The sequence below is a fragment of the Sus scrofa genome, chromosome 12 (assembly GCF_000003025.6).
Source record: "Sus scrofa isolate TJ Tabasco breed Duroc chromosome 12, Sscrofa11.1, whole genome shotgun sequence".
Lineage (NCBI taxonomy): Eukaryota > Metazoa > Chordata > Mammalia > Artiodactyla > Suidae > Sus > Sus scrofa.
In genome coordinates this window covers 52,442,478-52,464,893 of record NC_010454.4, presented here as the reverse complement: position 1 = coordinate 52,464,893, position 22,416 = coordinate 52,442,478, and the positions used below count along the sequence as shown (strand labels likewise).

General features: G+C 50.1%; 1 protein-coding gene and 1 long non-coding RNA gene across 2 annotated transcripts; one reads left to right on the top strand and one right to left on the bottom strand.

Moving 5' to 3' along the window:
• CLEC10A (C-type lectin domain containing 10A) lies at positions 262-3,144 on the top strand. Its single transcript, XM_021066313.1, is given in 12 exon segments — positions 262-388; positions 457-538; positions 620-783; positions 1,053-1,148; positions 1,241-1,311; positions 1,422-1,430; positions 1,576-1,726; positions 2,087-2,167; positions 2,170-2,237; positions 2,485-2,591; positions 2,731-2,771; positions 2,774-3,144. Coding segments are annotated over 12 exon segments (1,110 nt in total). The 3' UTR covers positions 2,887-3,144.
• Positions 16,941-22,415, bottom strand: LOC102159513. The gene is made up of 4 exons (XR_306601.3): positions 21,267-22,415; positions 19,971-20,073; positions 19,187-19,509; positions 16,941-17,707 (listed from the first exon to the last, which is right to left on the bottom strand). It is a non-coding gene; the product is annotated as an uncharacterized LOC102159513 (long non-coding RNA).

Genomic DNA, 22,416 nt, shown 5'->3' with positions numbered 1-22,416 from the left:
CCCCAGGCTGCCCCTTTGCCCCAGCTCCCACCCCAGCCTGGCCACTGGCCCTGCCTCCATTCAGCTCCGACAGCCTCAGAGGCCTCGTCGATCCAAGGATGTCAGTGCATATGAACATCTCCAGAAGTTGGAGGGGGAGGAGAAAAGCCGGGGCTTCACGGATGCTAAGACCAAAGGAGACACGGCCCCTCCTCAAATCTCTGAATATGCATAGCAGGGTTTTCCTGTTGTGCATCCTGTCTGCACCTCTGCATGCGTACTATGGGTCCTCCCCAGCCTCTGGGGGCCCCAAGAGGAGGAGGATTCAAGGTCCACGATGGGACTGGCTTCCTGTGTTCTGGGGAGAGCATCGGAGTAAAGCCACTTTCTAGCCGGTTTTCAGCCATCAGTGTGGTGAGCCTGCTCAGGACCCGGCTGCCCCCATCTCTCTCCGGGCCCTCTTGCCACCTCCCCCAGCTCTAATGAGAGGACCTTACATTCGCCAGCATCCCCTGTGTGTCTATGTGTTCGTGTGTCCCCAGGGCGGTGAGGGGCCCATGTGACTGAGCACTCGTGCTGGTCCATGAGGGGTGTCCCCTGTCCCCCCAGCATTTCCAGCGCACCAGCCTCCTGCCTGAAGGTCCTCCTCCCTGTGTCTCTGGACCCTGACGCCCTCTCCTCTTGCAGGGCCGCCTCCTCTGCAGACCCTCCTGCAGCGGCTCCTCTCCGGCCCCCGCCCCTGTCTTCTCTCCCTGGGCCTCAGCCTCCTCCTGCTGGTCGGCATCTGTGCCATCGCATCCCAAAGTGAGGGGCCCTGGGAGGAGAGAAGTAATGGGGTGCTGTGGTGGGGGCGCCGAGGGCGATGGGTGAGGATGGCTGGCTGCCAACGCTGTCACTTTCAGTTGGGGAAGGCAGTCAAATTCTGTCAATACTGGGTGACAGTCGCACCTGTCCCTTTGGGTGGGGTGGCTGTAGGGACCCAATGAGAAAATGCACATCAGGCGACCTGCCCAGTGCTGGCGCAGAGAGGGCCTGAAACCCCTCTGTCCGGATGGTCCCATCCGCCTGATCAGATTCCAAGTTGCAGAGGGACCTGGTGACCCTGACAACAACTTTCAGTAACTTCATCTCCAACACTTCGGCTGAGATCCGGGCACTGAACTTCCAGGGTGAGCCTGGGGGGCAGGGGAGCTGGGGAGGGAGGTGCGATGGGGGAGGGGCGGGGGCTGACTTCGGAGCCCTGAGCCCCAGTGTCCTCCAGATGGCACTTTGCAAGGAAGGATAGCATCTCTGAACACGGAAGTGGAAGGTCAAAAGCAGCAACTGCAGCAGGTGGGAGACCCTACCCCTTCGCGAGTGCAGGGGTGGGGCGGGGGCTCCAGGATGGAGATGGCGGGGGAGGGGGGGAGCAGCCACGTGGTGCTGAGTGCCCTCCCCTCCAGCTCAGAGCTTGAACGACAAGGTGCTTTCTCTGGAGAGCAGGCTGGAGAAAGAACAGAAGGAACTCCAAACAGGTAAGGCCCCGGCTCCCCCCACCTGGGCATGAGGCAGGGGGTTCCTAGGCTGGGCCGCCCAGCATGAACCTCTGGTCTTCAGGGACTCAAGAAGCAGAAGCCACACCCAGGGCACTGTCCCCACTGCCCATCTGTGTGTGTCCCAGGCTACTCTGAAATGCTCCTCCGAGTCCAGCAGCTGGTTGAGACCACAGACTCCCTGACCTGCAGGATGTCTGCGCTCAAGAGCCATGGTGAGGCGTTCCCTTTGTGGCTCAGCGGCAACAAACCTGCCTAGTATCCATGAAGATGCGGGTTGGATCCCTGGCCTCGCTCAGTGGGTTAAGGATCCGGCGTTGCTGTGCACTGCAGTGTAGGTTGCAGTCTCGGCTCAGATCTGGCGTGGCAGTGGCTGTGGCTGTGGCATAGGCCGGCAGCTGCAGCTCCCATGTGACCTCTAGCCTGGGAACTTCGCCAAGGGTGTGGCCCTAAAAAGACCCCCCCCAAAAAAAAGCAAGGGCGAGGGGTGTGGGGGAGGGCGGTGGGCCAGGCCCCAGTTCCTGCCCAGTTCGCAGGGGCAGCATCTGAGACCCTCCCCCACCCCGACCCCCTAGACTCGAGAGATTCCTGCTGCCCCACTGATTGGCTGGAGCATAGAGGCAGCTGCTACTGGTTCTCTGGCTCTGAGAAGCCCTGGCTGAGGCTGAGAAGTAGTGCCAGCTGGAGAATGCCCACCTCATGGTCATCAACTCCAGAGAGGAGCAGGTGAGGACGGCAGGTCCTGAGTCCCGCCCCTCGAAGGGGTTCTCAGCCTTGGCTGCTCATGGGCATCACCTGGGGAGATTGACCTTGACCGCCCTCTGAGCCAGCCCCACAGGGCTTTCATTGGCCCGTGGGTCGGGGGTAACCAACCCAAATCACCTTGGCGGATTGAACACGTGAGGTTCAGAATTGCTAGTCCCCAGAGCTGGCTGCGGCGGGGAGAAGTCACCTTTGCCCTTCTGTCTCCCAGAATTTTATCCAGGCCCATATGGGCTCCTTCTACACCTGGATGGGCCTCAGTGACCCGGACCGAGTCTGGAAATGGGCGGATGGGACGGATTATGAGACCAACTTCCAGTGAGTGCCTGGCTTTCTGTGCCCTTCCTCGTCCTTCAGCTCTGCTCCCCCGGGGGTCTGTGCCGCAGCCCCTTCTCCCCGAGCTGGATTCTGTTCCCTCTGACCTTCCAGCTTGTTCCTGTCCTTCCTGTCCCCTCAGGAACTGGAAGCCAGGCCAGCCAGACGACTGGCACGGGCACGGGCTGGGGGAGGTGAGGACTGTGCCCACCTCCACCCGGATGGCATGTGGAATGACGACGCTTGCCAGAGGCCCTACCACTGGATTTGTGAGGCCAGGCTGAGCAAGGCCAGCTAGGGGAGTGGGCGTGCTGCTACCTGTGGAGCCCAAGGCCACGGCCAGGGCAGCAGTGGTGGGGGAGGGGAATAAGCCCCCCGGGGGGGGGTTGGAGCACTGCCATCATTTCGAGTTTTTTCCCTTAACTTTTAAAAGCCTATCTAGAGTGCCTAAGGTATGTGAAACTTTTTCTGCTTAATTGAGGTGTCGTTGACTTAGAAAATTGTAAATATTTAAAAGTGTACATTGTGGAGTTCCCATGGTGGCTCAGTGTTAAGGAAGCGGCCTAGCATCCATGAGGATGCAGGTTTGATCCCTGGCCCCGCCCAGCAGGTTAAAGGATCTGGGGTTGCCCTGAGCTGTGGTGTAGGTCACAGCTGCCACTTGGATCTGGCATGGCCGTGGCCACAGCTGTACCTCCGATTCAATCCCTAGCCTGGGAGGTTCCACATGCCACAGGTTCATCCTTAAAAACCCAAAAAAACAGGCTCGGATCCCGAGTTGCTGTGGCTCTGGCGTAGGCTGGTGGCTACAGCTCCGATTCGACCCCTAGCCTGGGAACCTCCATATGCCGCGGGAGTGGACCAAGAAATGGCAAAAAGACAAAAGTAAATAAATAAATAAACGTATCCATAGCCTCACATATTCATCTTTCTTTTTCAGATGAGAACCCTTGAGTTCTCCTCTCTTGGCAAATTTCAGTTATACGATGCAGTGTTATCTGTGGTCACTGTGCTTTGTGTTAGATCTGCAGACGGACTTCATCTTACACCTGACTGTTCCGACCCTTGACCAACCTCTCCCTATTCCCCCTGCCCCCCAGCCCCTGGCAACCACTCATCTGCCTATGAATGTGACTTTTTGCAAAGCTTCTACATGCAATATAGAAGCAGGATTGTCTTTCTCTTCCGGTTTATATCACTTGGTGTAAATGCTGTCAAGTTCCATCCATGTTGTTGCAAATAGCAGGATTCCTTCTTTCTCATGGCTGAGTAATAATACTCCATCACATATATATGATGGGATTGTATATTCATACATACGTACATACATATGTAATGGGATATTATTCTTTATTCATTCATCATTGATGGACACAGATTAATTCCGTATCTTGACTATTGTGAATAATGCTACAGTGACCGTGGGAGTGCAGATATTTCTTTTGATATTCTATTTTCATTTCCTTTGTATATAAACCGAGGAGTGGGATTGCTGGATCATATGGTAGTTTGTTTTATTCATTCATTCATTCATTCCTTCTGCACCACGACATATGGAAGTTCCTGGTCCAGGGATCCACAATGCTGAATCCTTAACCCACTGTGCCACGGCAGGAACTCCAGGAGATCTAGTTTTAATCTTTCGAGAAACTTCCGTATTGCTTTCCGTCCTGGCAGCACCAATTTGCATCCTCACCAACAGTGCAGAAGGGTTTCCTTTTCTCCTCATCCTCACCAACTTCCATTTTTTTTTGCCTTGACAAGCAGCTTTATTGAGGTGTAATTCTTACCTGATAAAATGCACCCAGAGTAGAGGTGACTTTTGACAAATGGGAATACCTAGGGAACTTGCCCTCCGGTGAAGACATGGAACATTTCTGTCACCCCCTCAAAGCTCCCTCGTGCCCCTTTGCAATCTGACCCACTTACTTGTCCCCAGGCAGCTAATGATCTGCTTGCTTTTCACTGTTGATTGGTTTTTGCCGGCTCTAGCATTTCACATGAATGAAATCACACAGTGTATACGCTTCTGTGAAACCCCATGGTTGTCATGTTTCCTGGTGGAGAAGCCGGTGGGGCCTTGGATATAGGGCGCATTCAGTGCTCACTTGCTGCCTTTAGAATCATCTCTTTGTCTTTAACGTTTGCCATTTTAATGACAGTATGTCTTGGTCTGCGCCTTTGTGGGTTCACCTCGTTGAGGGCTCTTTCTGCTCCCTGAGCTTGGATATCTTTCTGTCTTTAGGTTTAGGGAGTTTTCATCTCTCATTTTTTTTACGACCACACGCATGGCATATGGAAGTTCCTGGACCTGAGACTGACTCCAAGCCCCAGCTGCGAAGTACACTGCAGCTGCGGCAACACTGGATCCTTTAACTCGCTTCAAGGGGCCAGGGATCGGAGCCCGCGGCACCACAGAGACAGCACTGGATCATTAACCCACTGCCCGGCAGCGGAAGCTCCCTCACTTTATTCTTCGCTTTCTCTGAAGCTGTGTTCTCTGTTTCTGTGACAATATTAATTATATTTTTTGTTTTCTGTGTTTGATGATGCTTTGACATTCTGCACATAGCCCTTCTGTTGTAAAGGGAGAGTCAGACCAAGTCTATTGGGAGCTCGGAGCAGCGGAAGCCTAAAAAGAAAGCTGGGTTTTGGAGTTCCCGTCATGGCTCAGTGGTTAATGAATCCAACTAGGAACCATGAGGTTGTGGGCTCGATCCCTGGCCTTGCTCAGTGGGTTAAGGATCCATGAGCTTTTGTGTGGGTCGCAGACAGTGGCTCGGATCCTGCATTGCTGTGGTTCTGGCGTAGGCCAGCGGCTATAGCTCTTAGACCCCCTAGCCTCTGGGTTCAGCCCTAGGAAGGACAAAAAAAAAAAAAAAAAAGAAAGAAAGCTGTGTTTTGATTGTACTCTACCAATCAAAGTAGTTCAGCCTATTGAAAGAGTAGATTATTGACAGATGGGGAAGAAAGTAAATGCATTAAAAAGAAAATGATTTGCAACTCCAGGACAATAAAATTTAAAGACCTGGGAGAGTTCCCATCGTGGCTGACGTGGTTAACGAACCCGACTGGTATCCATGAGGATTTGGGTTTGATCCCTGGTCTTGATCAGTGGGTTAAGGATCCAGCGTTACCGTGAGCTGTGGTGTAGGTCACAGATGCGGCTCAGATCTGGTGTTGCTATGGCTTTGGCATAGGCCAGCAGCTACAGCTCTGATTTGACCCCTAGCCTGGGAACCTCCATGTGCTGCAGGTGCTGCCCTAAAAAGACAAAAGACAAAAAAATAATTTAGGAGTTCCCATCGTGGCACAGTGGTTTACAAATCCAACTAGGAACCATGAGGTTGCGGGTTCGACCCCTAGCCTTGCTCAGCGGGTTAAGGATCCGGCGTTGCCAAGAGCTGTAGTGTAGGTTGCAGACGAGGCTTGGATCTGGCATTGCTGCGGTTGTGGCATAGGTCGGCAGCTACAGCTCCGATTCGACCCCTCGCCTGGGAAGCTCCATATGTTGTGGGAAGTGGCCCTAGAAAAAGACCAAAAAAAAAAAAAAAAAAAAAATTAAAGACCAGAGATGAATGATTATCTAGCAAAATATAAATCAACTAAAGTTGACCAAGAAGGATAGAAAACCCATATAGACTGAAAATCATGGAAAAGAGTATAAAGATAATTAAAGTAGGATGTATTTGAAAATAGATAAGCTAATTCTACAGCTCCTATGAAGTAACATAGCAGCCAGAGGAAGTATCTAGGCAAATCTAGAAAGAGAGGTAATGTGGGTTAGATTAGCTTTGTTGGATGCAGAAAAAAAAAAAAAAAAAGCACAATAGTTAAAATAGTGTGGTAGAGGTACCTTTTTTTCTTTTTTTTTTTTTTTTTTTTTTTTGGTCTTTCCGAGGCCCACACTCAGGACATATGGAGGTTCCAAGGCTAGGGGTCTGATCGGAGCTGTTGCCACCAGCCTACATCACAGCCACAGCAATGTGGGATCCGAGCCACATATGTGACCTGCACCACAGCTCATGGCAATGCCAGATCCTTAACCCACTGAACAAGGCCAGGGATCGAACTGGCAACCTCATGGTTCCTAGTCGGATTCATTTCCGCTGCACATTTCTTATATCTTGAAGACATTCCTTCACCTCCATGTTCATTGCGACATTATTTACAGTAGTCAAGACATGAAGACAACCTAAGTACTCAGTGATGGATGGATGAATAAAGAAGATGTAATATGTATTATATATATATAGTGGAATATTATTCAGCCACGAAAAAGAGGAAGTCCTGCCTTTTGTGATAGCAGACTTTGAGGGCGTTAGGCTAAGTGAAATAAATCAGAGAAAACAAATACTGTTTGCTCCCTTATATGTGGAATCTGGAAAACCTGAACTCCTAGATACAGACAGCAGATTGATGGTTGCTGGGGGCGGGGGATGGCCTGATACAATCTCCATCATAGATTTGATGCTCAGTAAAGGTTTGCTTCTTTCCCCAGCTCCTCCCCCTCCTGTTCCGGTCAGGAAATCCTATTCTCCATCACCCTCTCTCCTCCCTCCCCCGTGGTCTGGACTCCTTGGTTGACTTGTACTTCTGAGTGCTGGGAAGGCCAGAGCTGGGCGAGCCTAGTGGCTGAGCTGTCTGATGGAGCTGGGTCAGGGGGTTCAGGTCCTAGGAGGCCAGGTCTGCATTGGGCCAGAGAAGAGACATGGGTTCCTCCAGACCAGAGCCCATGATATCTGGAGACATTAGCAATTCTGGGAAGTTGAGAGGCAGGAAGCGAAACAGGATGAGGCAGAGGAGAAAAAAAAGCTGCGGCCCTGGCCCCTTCCTGACCTGCTCCCTCTCTCAAATGCAGAAAGGAGGAAGTCAGGAAGCTGGAAAGAAGAGGAAAGAGAGGACAGGCTCCCTGGAGGAGGGGTCCCAAGTGGGGCTCACCGCCCCCCAAATAAACGCTTTGTCTATGCCGCCCCAACCTTCTCATTTACTGTCCACAGTCAGGAGCTAGGGGACCCCGGGGTACAGAATGCTGGGCCCTCACAGGGTCGGGAAGGAGTCAGGCACTTGTGTGGAATATTTCCATTTTATGGTCCTCAGTTCCGACCTTCCTGACCCTGGGACTTGCACCGCCTGGGGAAACCAGGAATCACCTTCTCCAGCTTTTTGCAGCTCCCGGCACTGAGGAGGCCCGGAGGAGATGAGGGGGTGGTAACTTTGTGTTTTAGGTGGAAATAAATGGGAGTTTGGATCACAGACCGGATGACTGATTGTAGGAGACTGAGACTCTGCCTCTCCGCTGACCTCGGGATCGGGTTAGACGGTCCTGAAGCAGCACAACCACGGCGCCAGCTCCAGCTTCAGACTCAACCTCATCCTGTACCCAGCTCCAGCCTGAGCCCAACCCCACCCCGAACCCAGCTCCTGCACCCAATTTCAGTGTCGGCCTTGGCTCTAAATCCATCACTAATTCAAGGTCTGGCCCAAATGCCGGTCCAGCCTGGCCCCGCCCCAACCTCAAGCCCCCACTCCTTCCTGCCTTCCTTGGGCCTCGGCCTCCTCCTGTGGGTTGGCATCTGTGTGATTGGATCCCAAAGTGAGGGTCACGGGGTGCACAGGGATGGAGGCACTAGTGAGACAGAGTGATGGCACAGGGATGGGAGAGTCCTGAGGTTAGTGATGGATGGTTGAGAGGATAAGTGTTGAGATAAGCGGGAAATCTTGGAAAAATGTTGGGGCCAAGGCAGTACAGCAGAGTGGGCCCAGTGATGAGGGCAGTTTCTGGAGAATTGTGTGACACTTACGGCACATATGAGAGCAGTATTTGGAGAGTGACAAAGGAGTGGTTGGGCCATGATGAAGGCGGTGGCGGGGACAGTGTTGGATCGTGATAAGAGCCACTGGGGCATTCTGGAGTCAGACACACTAGGGTCTGGTGTTCGGGCTATTGCAGTTACTAGTGTAACATGGATTAATCCTCCCCCCCGCTCCCCAGCTATAGTTTCATCCTCTGTACCATTAGAACTATAAAGTGCCCACCTCACTGAAGACTAAATGAGATGATGCCCATCAAGTGCCCCGCCCAGCACTGACAAGAAAGAGGACCTGATAAATCTTAGTTCCGGTTGTCACAAACACATTCCCTACCTGATCAGTTTCTCCACATCAGAGGAGCCTGCTGGCCCTAAAAAATGATCAGCGAAATCACATCAAGCTGCATGGCTGTGGAGTTCCCGCTGTGGTGCAATGGGGTCTGCAGCATCCTGGGATCGCTAGGATGCAGATTTGATCCCCTGGCCAGGCACAGTGGGTTAAGGATCTGGCATTGCTACAACTGTGGCTTAGGTCGAGACTGTGGCTCAGATCTGATCCCTGGCCTGGGAACTCCAAATGCTTCAGGGTGGCCAAAAAAGAAAAAAAGAAAAACAAACAAACAAACAAAAAAAGCAACATGGCTGAGGCCCAGGCATTGGAATTTCTACAGTGGACCTGGCTTGTGTGAGGCTAGATTGGGAAGCGGATGGAAACTGACTTGGGGACCTAGTTCCCCTGTCCCCCAGGTGGAAGCTTAAAAGAAGAGATAATTGGGAGTTCCCACTGTGGTACACTGGGTTAAGGATCTGACAGTTGCCGCAGTGGTGGCATAGGTGGAAGATGGCTCAGATTCGATCCTGGCTCAGGAACTTCCATGTGCCATGGATGCAGCCAAGAGACAGAGAAATATTCTAGAAACCAAGTCCAGGGCCATGATCAGGAACTGCAAGAAGGTGAGAGACCTCCCAAGACAAAGTGGTAGCGGGAGCAAGCAGGGAGTTGTCGGAGGCAGCCCACACCCAAGCGGGATGATGCAGGATGATGCCAGCCGTGGGGATGAGCTGGAGAAATCAGAGCAGCAACTCAGGTCAGAGACCACCCTTGGATGCAATGTGTGAGAGGGCATGAGCACTCCCAGGGCAAGGTCAGGGCACAGGGTGAAGGCATCTGACCCCCGGAGACCCTCGCCGACCCCCACTGCCCATCTGTGTGTGTCCACGGGACAGGTGCCTATGTTCCTGCAAGTCCAGCAGCTGGTGAGTGACCTGCAAGTTCTCCCTTGTGTGAGGAGAGCCTGGTGCCCAGCCCCACGGACCCACCTCAGTCCTTCCACCCTGACTCTGGCCATCAGGTGCTAAAAGACCCTGCTGCTCCTCAAGCTGGGTGGCCACAAAGGCAGCTGCTACTGATTGTGCCATGTTGAGACATCCTGGCCTGAGGAGTTCCTGCCAGCTGCAGAATGCCCACCTGGTTCCATCAACTCCTGGGGTGTATGTATGATATATAGGTCCATTCGTGTTGCTGCAAATAGCATTGTTTCATTCCTTTTTATGTCTGAGTAATATTCCATTGTGTGTATATACCAAATCTGTATCCATTCATCTGTTTGTGGGCGCTTAGTTTGCTTCCATGTCTTGTCTCTTGTAAACAGTGCTGCCATGAACACTGCAGTGCGTGTGTCTTTTCAGATTAGAGTTTAACGCCTTTTCAGGATATATACCCAGGAGTGGGTTTTCTCCATCATACCGTAGTTCTGTTTTTAGTTTGTTAAGGGACCTGTGTGCTGTTTTCTGTCGTGGCTGCACCAATTTACATTCCCATCAAGAGTGGAGGAGGGTTCCCTTTTCTGTACATCCTCTCTAGCATTTATTATTTGTAGATGTTTTGACGATGGCCATTCTGACGGTCGTGTGCTGATACCGCATTGAAGTTTTGATTTGCATTTCTGCGCTCATTAATTAGGTTGAGTATATTTTCATGTGTTTCTTGGCCATCTGTATGTCTTCTTTGGAAAAATGTCTGTTTAGATATTCTGCCCAGTTTTTGATTGAGTTTCTCTCTTTTTTTTTTTTTCAGTATTGTGTCCTATGAGTTGTTTGTGTATTTTGTGTATTAACCTCTTGAGGATCAAATCATTTGCAAATATCTCCTCCCATTCTATAGGTTGTCTTTTCATTTCGTCGATGGTTTCCTCTGCTGTGCAAAAGCTGTTAAGTTTGATGAGGGCCCATTTGTTTGTTTTTGCTTTTATTTCTTTGGCCTTGGGAGACGGATTTTAGAAAATATTGCTATGATGTATGTCTGAGAATGTTGCGCCTGTGTTCTCCTCTAGGAGTTTTATGGTGTCATATTTTATATTTAGGTCTTTAAACCATTTTGAGTTTATTTTTGTATGTGGTGTGCTCTTCTTTCTTCCTAGTTCCCCTCCTGCCGCCGTGGAATTGTCTCTCTCCCTGCAGGGCTGGGAGGCTGGCCCCCCGACTGCGCCCTCAGCTCTGGATCTGGGTTTACACGGTCATATTGCTGTTGATATTGAGAGCGAAACTTTTGGAATCTGAAAAAAATCTTTTCTCTCCTCCACAGCCTGGCTCTTGCCAATCACTGTGGTTTTCAGGATGTTGCTGCTGTCATGAGTTTAAAAATCCATTCAGAACTCGAGTTGAAACCTTTGTCTTGGGTTTATGTGCACACCAGCTCCAACTCAGGGCAGAGACTGGAAAGTGGTCCAGACTGCATGAGTGGTTGGCAGAACAGCGGTTATGCACAGATTTGGCACAGGAAACAAAGGAGCATCATCTACTGCTGCTCCAAATATTCTTTTTTTTTTTTTCTTTGCTTTGCTTTTTAGGCCCACACCTGTGGCATATGGAGATTCCCAGGCTAGGGGTCTAATCAGAGCTGCAGTTGCCGGCCTACGCCACAGCCACAGCAATGCAGGATCCGAGCCACAACTGTGACCTACACCACCGATCAGGGCAATGCCAGATCCTTGATCTACTGAGCGAGGCCAGGGATCAAACCCACAACCTCATGGTTCCTAGTTGGATTTGTTAATCGCTGTGCCATTACGGGAACTCCCTCCCCAGATATTCTTATTGCCTGTTTTTCATCCAACTTTTCTGCACTGCTTGGATTTTCTAACTGCATAAAGTATTTTTTTTTTTTTTTGTCTTTTGTCTTTTTTGTTGTTGTTGCTATTTCTTGGGTCGCTCCCACGGCATATGGAGGCTCCCAGGCTAGGGGTTGAATCGGAGCTGTAGCCACCGGCCTACGCCAGAGCCACAGCAACGCGGGATCCGAGCCGCGTCTGCAACCTACACCACAGCAAGTTCTCGGGCCGGATCGTTAACCCACTGAGCAAGGACAGGGACCGAACCCGCAACCTCATGTTTCCTAGTCGGATTCGTTAACCACTGAGCCACGACGGGAACTCCTTCTTTTTTTTTTTTTTTTTTTTTGTCTTTTGTCTTTTTTGTTGTTGTTGTTGTTGGTATTTTTTTAATAAAAAAAAAACTGAGGAGTTCCCTTGTGGAGCAGTGAATTCAGGATCCAGCGTTGTCACTGCAGCAGCTCTGGTTCCTGCTGTGCCACGGGTTTGATTCTTAGCTTGGGAACCTCCACATGCTGTGGGTGTGGGCAAACATTTTTTAAAATAAATATGGAGTGTCCGTCATGGCTCAGTGGTTAACGAATCCGACGAGGAACCATGAGGTTGCGGGTTCAATCCCTGGCCTCGCTCCGTGGGTTAAGGATGTGGTGTTGCTGTGAGCTGTGGTGTAGGTCACAGACGTGGTTCCGATCCTGCATTGCTGTGGCCATGGTGTAGGCTGGCACCTGTAGCTCCAATTAGACCCCTAGCCTGGGAACCTCCATATGCCGAAAGTGCAGCCCTAAAAAGCGGGAGAAAAAAGATATCAATATCGAGAAGAGGGGGCAGGGATTGGGAGGGAAGCACGACTAACCTAGCACCAACCTCCGATGCATCAGGAGGATCACGCAAAAAGATGTTTTTTGTTTTGTTTTGTTTTTAATTTTTGGCCTTGTCTGTGGTGTGTGCAAGTTCTCGGGCCAGGGACTGAGCCACAACAGTGACCCAAACCACCGCAATGACAACACCAGATCCTTAACCCACCGCGCCACATGGGAATCCCAAAAAAGTGTTATTTAAAGGCTACATTTTCACGAATTACAACAACAACAGCAACCTGAATTTTCTTCTGTCTGGCATGAATATATTTTAAAAGCAGACTATTCCCAAATTTTAGGAAACTTCCAAGACTGGCTCTCTAATTAAACAAGCAAACTCTCTGTTATTCAGAGGCATACAAGACCCTCTTCTGGAAAAAGACTTTGGTTCAAAAGAAATAAACCGCTCTTGGGTAATCATGTAAGCTTTTCTAAGTTGCTTCTGGAAACAGTCTTTTTTTTTTTTTTTTTTTTTTTTTTTTTTTGCTTTTTAGGGCAGCACCCGCAGCATATGAAGGTTCCCAGGCTAGGGGTCAAATGGGACCCGTAGCCACTCGCCCACACCACAGCCACAGCCATGCCAGAGCTATAGCAGTGCCAGATCCGAGCCACGTCTACAACCTACACCACAGCTCACGGCAGCACCAGATCCTCAACCCACTGGGCAGGGCCAGGGATTGAACCCACAACCTCACAGTTCCTAGTCAGATTTGTTTCCATGGCTCCTCGAAGGGAACTCCTGGAAACAAACAGTCTTAGGTGAGGAGAGGATGAGACTGAGGAAGGGATGGTGTGACCGTGTTTGTCTGGACTAGTTTGAACTCCAACTAGAGTCCTGTATTAGAAGGACTTTGGTTGTAAACTACAGAAAGCCTCTGAATTTAGGGAATGCCACAAGACCGTTCCTTATACAAAGGTGTCTGTCTCGGCCTGTTCTCAGTTGAATTGTGTCCTCTAAAAAGATACGTTGAAGTCCAAAACCCCCGTCCCTGTGACTTTACTTGGAAGGAAGACGGTAACAGATGTAATTAGTTACACTGAGGTCACAGTAGCATAAGGTGGTTCTTTAATCCACTGCAATGAGTGTCCATATAAGGGGGAGAGACACACACAGGGGAAGAACCAGTGGCTACCGAGGTGTGGCAGCCTGCAAGCCGGGGAACATCCAAGATCGGGGCAAACCAGCGGAAGCTAGGAAGATGCGAGGAAGAGCCCTCCCCTAAAGGTTTCAGAAGGAGCATAGCCCTTCTGGGACCTTCATTTCAGACTCCTAACCTCCAGGTCTGTGAGACAGTGCACTGCTGTTGCCTTTGCAGCACTCTCTTCGAGCAGTGGTACCTAGGAGACCAGCAGGCGACTCCAGGGCTGAGAAGTGATTGAGGCCCAGGAGCTGGAACCCTGAGGGACTCTTTCCTCTCCTCCACTGGCTTTAGTCGCCTTGCTAATGGCAGACTGTCCTTCTCTGCTCTTTCGCCAACACTTCCTGCGCACATTTCCTGCCCCTGCTCCTTGCTTTGTTGAGGCTCGCAGGTCTGGGGCAGCTACCAGTCCAAGGTAGCCTCTACCCTTCTTGCCACCAAGGGCTGGGTTCCAATTGGTTTAAACCTATTAGGCCACGCCCACTCTTTTGTCTGTGATTGGTTAAGGGGTAGACAGGAGGGGGGGTTGTTTGTTTTTAAGGCTTTTTAAAGAGCCACACCCTAGCTTATGGAAGTTCCCAGGCTAGGGGTCCACTTGAAGTTACAGCTGCTGGCCAACACCACAGCAACACCTGAGCCGAGCCTCATCCTCTCGACCTACACCGCAGCTCATGGCAATGCCGGATCCTAAACCCCATGAGGACGTAGGGATCGAACCTGCATCCTCATGGAAACCAGTCGGATTTCCTTCTGCTATGCCACAACGGGAACTCCCTTTCTTTCTCTCTCTCTCTTTTTTTTTTTTTTTTTTGTGACTCAGTTTTGGCTAATGACATTGAGGGTCTGGAAACCTGCTGGGGCTTCTATGAACGATTTTCTTCTCTGATTTAAAAAAAAAAAAAAGAGAAATTCCTGTCGTGACTCAGTGGTTAACGAATCCGACGAGGAACCATGAAGTGGCGGGTTCAATCCCTGGCCTTGCTTAGTGGGTTAAGGATCCGGCGTTGCCGTGAGCTCTGGTGTAGGCTGGTGGCTAATGCTCCGATTAGACCCCCTAGCCCAGGACCTCCATATGCCGCGGGAGCGGCCCTAGAAATGGCAAAAAGACAAAAAAAAAAAAAAAAAAAAAAGAAAGAAAGAAAGAAACAAAGCTGGAAACGAATCCGACTAGGAACCATGAGGTTGTGGGTTTGATCCCTGCCCTCGCTCAGTGGGTTAAGGATCCTGCGTTGCCATGAGCTGTGGTGTGGGTCACAGACAAGGCTTGGATCTGGTGTTGCTGTGGCTGTGGTGTAGGCTGGCAGCTACAGCTCCGATTCGACCCCTAGCCTGGGAACCTCCATATGCCATGGGCGCAGCCCTCAAAAAAAAGGCAAAAGACCAAAAAAAAAAAAAAAAGAAAGAAAGAAAAGAAAAAAGAAACAAAGCTATCTAAGAAAGGAAACCTGGAGTTCCTGTTGTGGCTCAGTGGAAACGAACCTGACTAGTATCCATGAGGATGTGGGTTCCATCCCTGGCCCTGATCAGTGGGTTAAGGATTTGGCATTGCCTTGAGCTGTGGTGTGGGCTGAGGACAAGGCTCGGGTCTGGCGTTGCTGTGGCTGTGGTGTAAGCCAGCAGCTGTTGCTCTGATTTGATCCCTAGCCTGGGAACTTCCATATGCTAAGGGTGTGGCCCTAAAAAAACAAACAAACAAAAAGAGAGAGAGAGAGAGCAAAACCCTGCTTGTTGCTTTCTTGCTGTGGATGGGTTCCTTCTAAGGAAATGATGTTGGCAGCTGTCACATGATGATGAAGAGAAAGTCAGGAGTAAGGAGTTATTTAACTGCTGAAGTGGTGTGAACCTACTCGACTCCTTTGGCGAAGGCGGGAGCTGGTGTTTAGGGGCTAATGCTATGCCCAGCCAAGGGCTCTGCACATCTGCTTCTCCTCTGGAATGAAAACATACACATCTTTTAGAATTAACCTACTCACATGTTTGGGAGGAAAAGGACAAAAATCTGAACAAAATCTGTGACTCATTGGATAGAAAGGAAGACAAATGCCTGTAGTTGTCCCCCGGAATTATTAGCATTCGAAATGTCAAAATGAGTCATACCTGGTCATGTTTTATAAGTGAAAAAGCAATCCCATTGTGTATTATTCACATGGGGCATGATTACTTTATGGAGGTGGATGGGAACAGACTACTACCATTTAATAGAATAGTTTCAGAATGAGAAAAGAAAACCATTACAGAAACCAGGATAAGCAATGCTAACTCCACTGCTTTTCCTTGCATTGATTTGCACTGCCTGAGAATAAGGGGCAAGACGCTTCTCCCTGCTGTACACGTGGGCATGGTCACTACCGCCTAAAACCAGTCAGTTCCAGAGTCCTCTTGTGGCACAGTGGGTTAAGCATCCGGTGGCACTGCAACGGCTTGGGCCACTGCGGTGGCACAGGATCGATCCCTGGCCCAGGAACTTCTACAAGCCACAAGTGCGGCCAAAAAATAAAAATAAAAAAAAAAATCAGTCAATTCAGAAGTTAACCCATAAACTCCAGTTTCATACCTTAACCATGGTGAAGAGTAAGTAGGAATAGAGGAATTCTATTCCAGGAGGTCATAACGAACAGAACGCTTATATAAACTAAACTGACTTTGACCTCCGTTAAGAAATTACATGGACAGCAGTTGCAAAAACTGGAAAAGATTGTTCCCTTCCATCAGCAAAACTGTTGAGTCATACTCTGCTGAAGTCCTCATCCGCTTCTGTTGATCCAGCAGATGGACAAGAATGAATGGGAAGCGGAGTTCCCGGTGTGGCGCAGTGGAAACAACCTGACTAGTATCCATGAGGATGCGGGTTCGATCCCTGGCCTCAGTCAGTGGGTTAAGGATCTGGCGTTGCCCTGAGGTGTGGTGTATGTAGGTTGCAGGTGCGGCTCGGATCTGGCCTTGTTGCTATGGCGTGAGGCCAGCAGCTGTAGCTTCAATTAGGCTCCTGGCCTGGGAACTTACATATGCCTCGAGGGCCCTAAGAACAAGAATGAATGGGAAGCAACCTCATGTGCATCATACTGCCCTGCCATCGACCTTAACCCTGGATGGAGGCAGCACTATGCTTCTCAACTTAAAGGACTGGGCTCAACTCCTTCTCGCCTCCATTGTCCTCATTCTACCGCTGCTTTCAGGCTCTTTCTGGATTTTCAGGAGGTCTCCTTTCTTTCTTTCTTTCTTTCTTTTTTTTTTTTTTTTTTTTTTTTTTAAGGGGCAGCATATGGAGGTTCCCAGGCCAGGGGTCCATTCAGAGCCACAGCTGCCAGCCTACGCCAGAGCCACAGCAACATCAGATGGGAGCCACATCCACGACCTACACCACAGCTCATGGTAACGCCAGATCCTTAACCCACTGAGCAAGACCAGGAATTGAACCTGCAACCTCATGGTTCCTAGTCGGATTCATTTCCACTGTGCCACGACGGGAACTCCCAGGGGGTCTCCTTTCTTAAAGTCAAAGAGGGGTGGGCCACCCATGCTCAGGCTCTTCCAGCCTGAGAATCACTCCACGTCCCTGCCTGACCTTGGGAACTGGGTCTATCAATGCTCTAGTGCCTAAATGGTGCATTTGGTAGAATTCCACTAAAGTAGCCAATGACTCAAACTCCTGATCTTCTGTTTGGAAGCTGAGGTGACTCAACCCAGTTACTCCGCTCCTCTGAGTGGAAGTCACCTACCTTGGTGGTGTCTGCACCCACGTGCTGAGACACCTGCCAGCCCCAGCAACCACACCGCAGTGGACCAGCTGGTGTCTCAGCCTCACTGTTGTGCCTGCAGTGGCAACAGCAGCTGTGAGCACTCCCCACTGGAAGTCTCTCTAATCCCCTTGATAATTTTTTTTCCTATACATATTTTCAAACTCTCTTTGGCTTATTTAAACATATTAGATATATTTATTTCATATGTTTCCAATAATTCCAAGGTCTAAACATAAACTGGCTCACCGTTGGCTCTTTCTGCTGACTCACCCCTGGGGCTCTGTTTCTTTTGTGTCCTCTTTTGTGACTTTCTTTTGTATTATTCTTGTTTTACCTTATATCCTCTTAGTTTTGAAACTTTGTCTCTCAAGATTCTTTCAGGTCTGGTCCAGTGGTATATTCCCCCAGAGGGGATGTGTCTTTGCTTCTGCCAGGTGCCTGAGGTCCTTCTAAGCTGAGACTATGTTTAAAAAAAAAAAAAAAAATTATGTTAGATTGGAGTGTAGTTGATTGACAGTGTTTGTTGTGCAACAAAGTGGTTCATTTACATATACATTTGACTGAGCAGAGTTCCCTGCATGATGGCTTTAAATAAATCACTCAGCAGGATATTTCCTGAAATTCAAATGACATGTGTATTTGTGGGCTGATCCTGCTTGCGGGCAGGCTTGGTTATTATCGTTTATGGGACTCTTCCTTCATTCTCTAGGAGAGCAGCTTTCTTCTTGTCTTTTTTGGGGGTCCTTCCTGAGGCCGCCTTTAGATCTCTCCCCTCTACCTCGTGTGGGCCCAAGCCACTCATAGGGGTGTTTGCTTTGAAACTCCATATTACTGCATTCAGCTTTGAGGCCTGTATCTGATTTTCTTTATTTTATTTTATTGCTTTTTAGGGCCACACCTGCAGCATATGGAGATTCCCCAGGCGGGGGGTCGAATTGGAGCTATAGCCACCAGCCTACACCACAGCCACAGCCATGCCAGATCTGAGCCGTGTCTGTGACCGACACCGCAGCTCACGGCAGCGCTGGATCCTTAACCCACTGAGCGAGTCCAGGGATCGAACCTGCATCCTCATGGATACTAGTCGGATTTGTTACCGCTGAGCCACAATGGGAGCTCCTATCCTTGCTTTTTAAAGAATCATTTGCTCTTTAGGGCTTTTCTGAGAAATAGCCTTTATTAAATTTAAGATGTTTCCTTATATTTCTAGTTAGAGTTTTTAAAAAATAGAAAATGGTAGCATTCCCTGGTGACCTAGTAGTTAAGGATTTGGCGTTGTCACTTCTGTGGCACAGGTCACTGCTCTGGCTCGTTTGATCCCTGGCACAGGTGTGCTGCAGGCTCAGCCAAAAAAAAAAAAAAAAGAAAAGAAAGAAAATGGCTCCTGAAGCACATCCAGTATCTTCCTAGAATATATTTGTGTGAGGCTACATCCAGCTTGTAACCATGCTGTGCCTTATCATGCTTCACTCATTCACCCCTTCAGGGGGCTGAAGCTCAAGATCCAGAGAGAGCGAGAGCTCTAAAGATACTCAGGCTGATTCAAAAGATAAAGGCCCTTGTGTTCCTGGCTAAGGAGTCTTGAGTTTGTCCCGAGGGCAGTGGGGAGCCTTGGTGGGTAGATCAGATTTGAATTTTAAAAGAAACCGCTCTGTTGCAGTGAAGAGAATGAATCGCTGGCGGGCTGGTGGCGGGGGGGGGGGGGGGGGGGGGGGGGGGGGGGGGGGACACCAGTTAGGATGTGGGTACCATCATCCAGGCTCAGGGAGGAGAGACAGGCTTTTCTCTCCTGCTGCCCTCTCGCTGTCCTTCCCACGGAGCAGAGGGAGCAGAGGCGAGTCTTCCTGCTCCTGTGTGGATGGGTGGAGGGAGGACGAGCTTCTGGCAACCATCAGAGGGAACAAATGATATTAATAATACCAAACAAAGAAATCCTCACCAGAGTCCCAGGAACAGTCTGCTCCCGAGGAATCTCTGGTTTTCCAGTCGCCCCCAGGTGTCTTCAGATGCCAGCAGGGGGGTCGGGGACGGTCCAGCCAGCCCACTGCGGTTCCTGTGCAACGTAGCTGCGGGGCAGCGGCAGGAGTTTCTAGGCCCAGTGGCTGCAAAAGGACTGCTTCATTCACTTCTGTCTCCAAATCCAAGTCCAGGGTCTTGCTCCTGATCACCTTAACCTTGGTGGCGTGTGCTCATTCTCCCTGGAAGGGGCACCAGCCACAGCTGTGGTGGAGGTCGCAGCAGGGAGTCAGATATTTTCTGTCACTGTAAGGATGTAAATTAGACATCATGAGGATCTGACACGGGTAAGGCAGAGTTTGGGGGCCCTATTCTCTTTCCCCAAGGGGGAACTCTCTGTGTAGACACTGCCAGCTGTGGGATGGGGACGGACCGAGCCCTGGGAACCTGAAGAGTCATTGGAAGAGTCTGTGAACTAAAGAGCCTGTGCGTGGCCGCTGCTGTGACATCTAGTGTCCAGCGGTAACAGCAGTGGCCTTGGCCCCCCATCAGGCTTAGGGCAGTCTGTGTTATTGCCAAATCTAGTTCTGTAGTCTTAGTAATTCTGAGCACTACCCAGTATCCTGTAACCAATCATTTCTCTCCTTAAATAAGACAGAGTTGGTGTCCACAGCTTACAACTGAGAACTTTGATACACGTGTTGGCCAAAGCCCCAGAAGAAGAAAATGCCAGAATAAGACATATTTGCATATTTAAACACACAGACCAGGCTCAAAGACTTTAGCTGGGTGCTTCCTCCACCATCCGGGTCCCCTGACGTGGAAGCTGGGGTGTCGGGAGAAGTCCGAAAGCCAGAGGTGGGTGGGGCCCTAAAAAGTCCAAAAAAAAAAAAAAAAAAAAGCCAATGATTATGAAACAGGATGCAAAATGCCACAGTTTCTTTCCCTTTTTTTTGGCCACACCCATGGCATGCAGAAGTTCCCTGGCCAGGGATGGAACCTGCACCACAGCAGTGACAACACCAGATCCTTAACCTGCTGAGCCACAAGGGAACTCCTCCATATGAATTTTCAATGTAAAACAAGATATTTCAAAGAAATTTCACTGCCATAAAAGGTCTACACTGCAGGAGTTCCCATCGTGGCGCAGTGGTTAACAAATCTGACTAGGAACCGTGAGGTTGAGGGTTCGATCCCTGGCCTTGTGCAGTGGGTTAAGGATCTGGTGTTGCCGTGAGCCGTGGTGTAGGTCACAGACATGGCTCGGATCCCATGTTGCTGTGGCTCTGGTGTAGCCTGGCGGCTACAGCTCTGGTTCAACCCCTAGCCTGGGAACCTCCATATTGCCGCCGGAGCGGCCCAAGAAATGGCAAAAAAAAAAAAAAAAAAAAAAGATGGGTTTCAAACCCGGGAAGTCTAGCTTGGGAATTGATCCTCCCAACCTCACTGCTGTATTAGCTCCCTGAGCAAAGGATGTGTACAGTGATGGTGATTTTGGCTAAGCCTACAGGGAACATGAAGATGCATGTGCCCTCCTGTAACCAATACAGCTTGGTGCCAGGCTCTGAGATGATGCCAGGCTCTGGGTTCATAAGTGTCTGGGAGAGGTGCTCAGGATCACTGTGTGTGACTCCCAGATCCCAAGGGCTCAGTGTCCTCTTTGACTGCCCTGCTCTTCTATTTCACCCCCGAGAGGGAGGGATTTGTTTCAGCTGACTTCATTCAGATTGGGGCGGAGAGCTTGCCTGACATCCCAGGAAGTGGGCTCCCTGCCTTCCTGGTGGCTGAGGACCTGCTGGCCCCGCCTCCCAGGTGTCTTTCGCAAGAGTACCCCAGGCTAGGTAAACCCTTGAGACCACTCTTCCACGGTCCATGTGGCAGGAATCCAGTACCCCGTCCAGGTCATTTCAAGCAGTGGGGCATGATATATACAAAACTTGAGGAGAAAAAGTTATGCCTGCTCACAGAGCAGGGTGAGAAGCTAATGGCTGATTGTGGAAGGGTGAGGGGGGGGGGCGCGGGGATGGAAAGATAGCCTGGGTTGCCTTTGTGAACGGCCTTACACTCAAAGTAGAGGATTGTGGGCTTTTCCCTCCTTTAGCCATTGGAGAGCCAGCAAAGGTCATGTTGTCTTGTTAGGCTCATAGTTTTCACTGATCCAGAAGCTGTGTTTCTTTTATTTGCAGGAACTTTTTCAACAATTAGGAAACACTGCCACCATGTGGCTGCCAGGTGATGCATGCTCCAAACTGTAAGCCACAAATTTTCGGATATTAATAATTACACCAAAAAATACATCTCTTGATTCAAATAGCTGGAGTAAATCACTGGTAACCCCAATTCTAATGTAAAAAGAGTACTTTCAAAAAATCTTTTCAAGAAATCCGTCACGGGGTACAATTCTCTGATTTCTTACTTCGTTTTTAAAATTCTAATCTAAATCCTCATTGATTCTTAGGATCCTTTCTATTCCCAGTAACCCCTATCTCAGAATCACAAACTCACGGGCCTGGAAAGGCTCTACCATTCCCAGGTCAGCTTGGCATCAAACTGTCTCCAGGCCATTTCCCTCCGCGGTGGCAGATTCTACTTCAGTCCCCCGTCTGTTCTCCTTGTATGGTTCCTAGTTGGACAGACCCAAACTCAAATATTTCCACCATTTTTTTTTTTTAAGCTGGGTGATTTGGGGCAAGTGACCTAAGCTGCCTAAGCTTCAACTCGTTCATCTGTAAAATGGGGAGAAGCCTTTTCACAGGGTGACTGTAAAGATGAAAGATGGCATGTCCCTAACACATCACAAGGAAGTCCCTTTCTTTCCCCTCCGTCCTTGAGTGCATATATTGTTGAGGCCGCAGCACGCACTCGGTGGAGGTCTGTGATCTGAGGTTTACCTGGGTCTTCAGCACCGTCCCCAGGGAACGAAAATACTGGTCCCTTCATGCTTTGGGAGGATCACCGGTTTCCTTGCGTTGCCTACCGACCTTGGGCTGGCGATTGATCCATGGGTCTCCGGTGAGCGCAGCCGGCGACAGGTGCGTGAGCGTGGGCGGGGCTGGGGAGGCTTTCATTCCTCGCCCCACCCTTCCCCAGGGCTGGGGGGGGGCGGTGTAGGAGGATAATTCAATCCCCGTGGGACTAGGTGTCTGGCCTCACCCGTGGCTCCGCGGATTGGCTGTCTCCGCTCGCCCCCGCCCTCCGTACCCTCCCCAACCC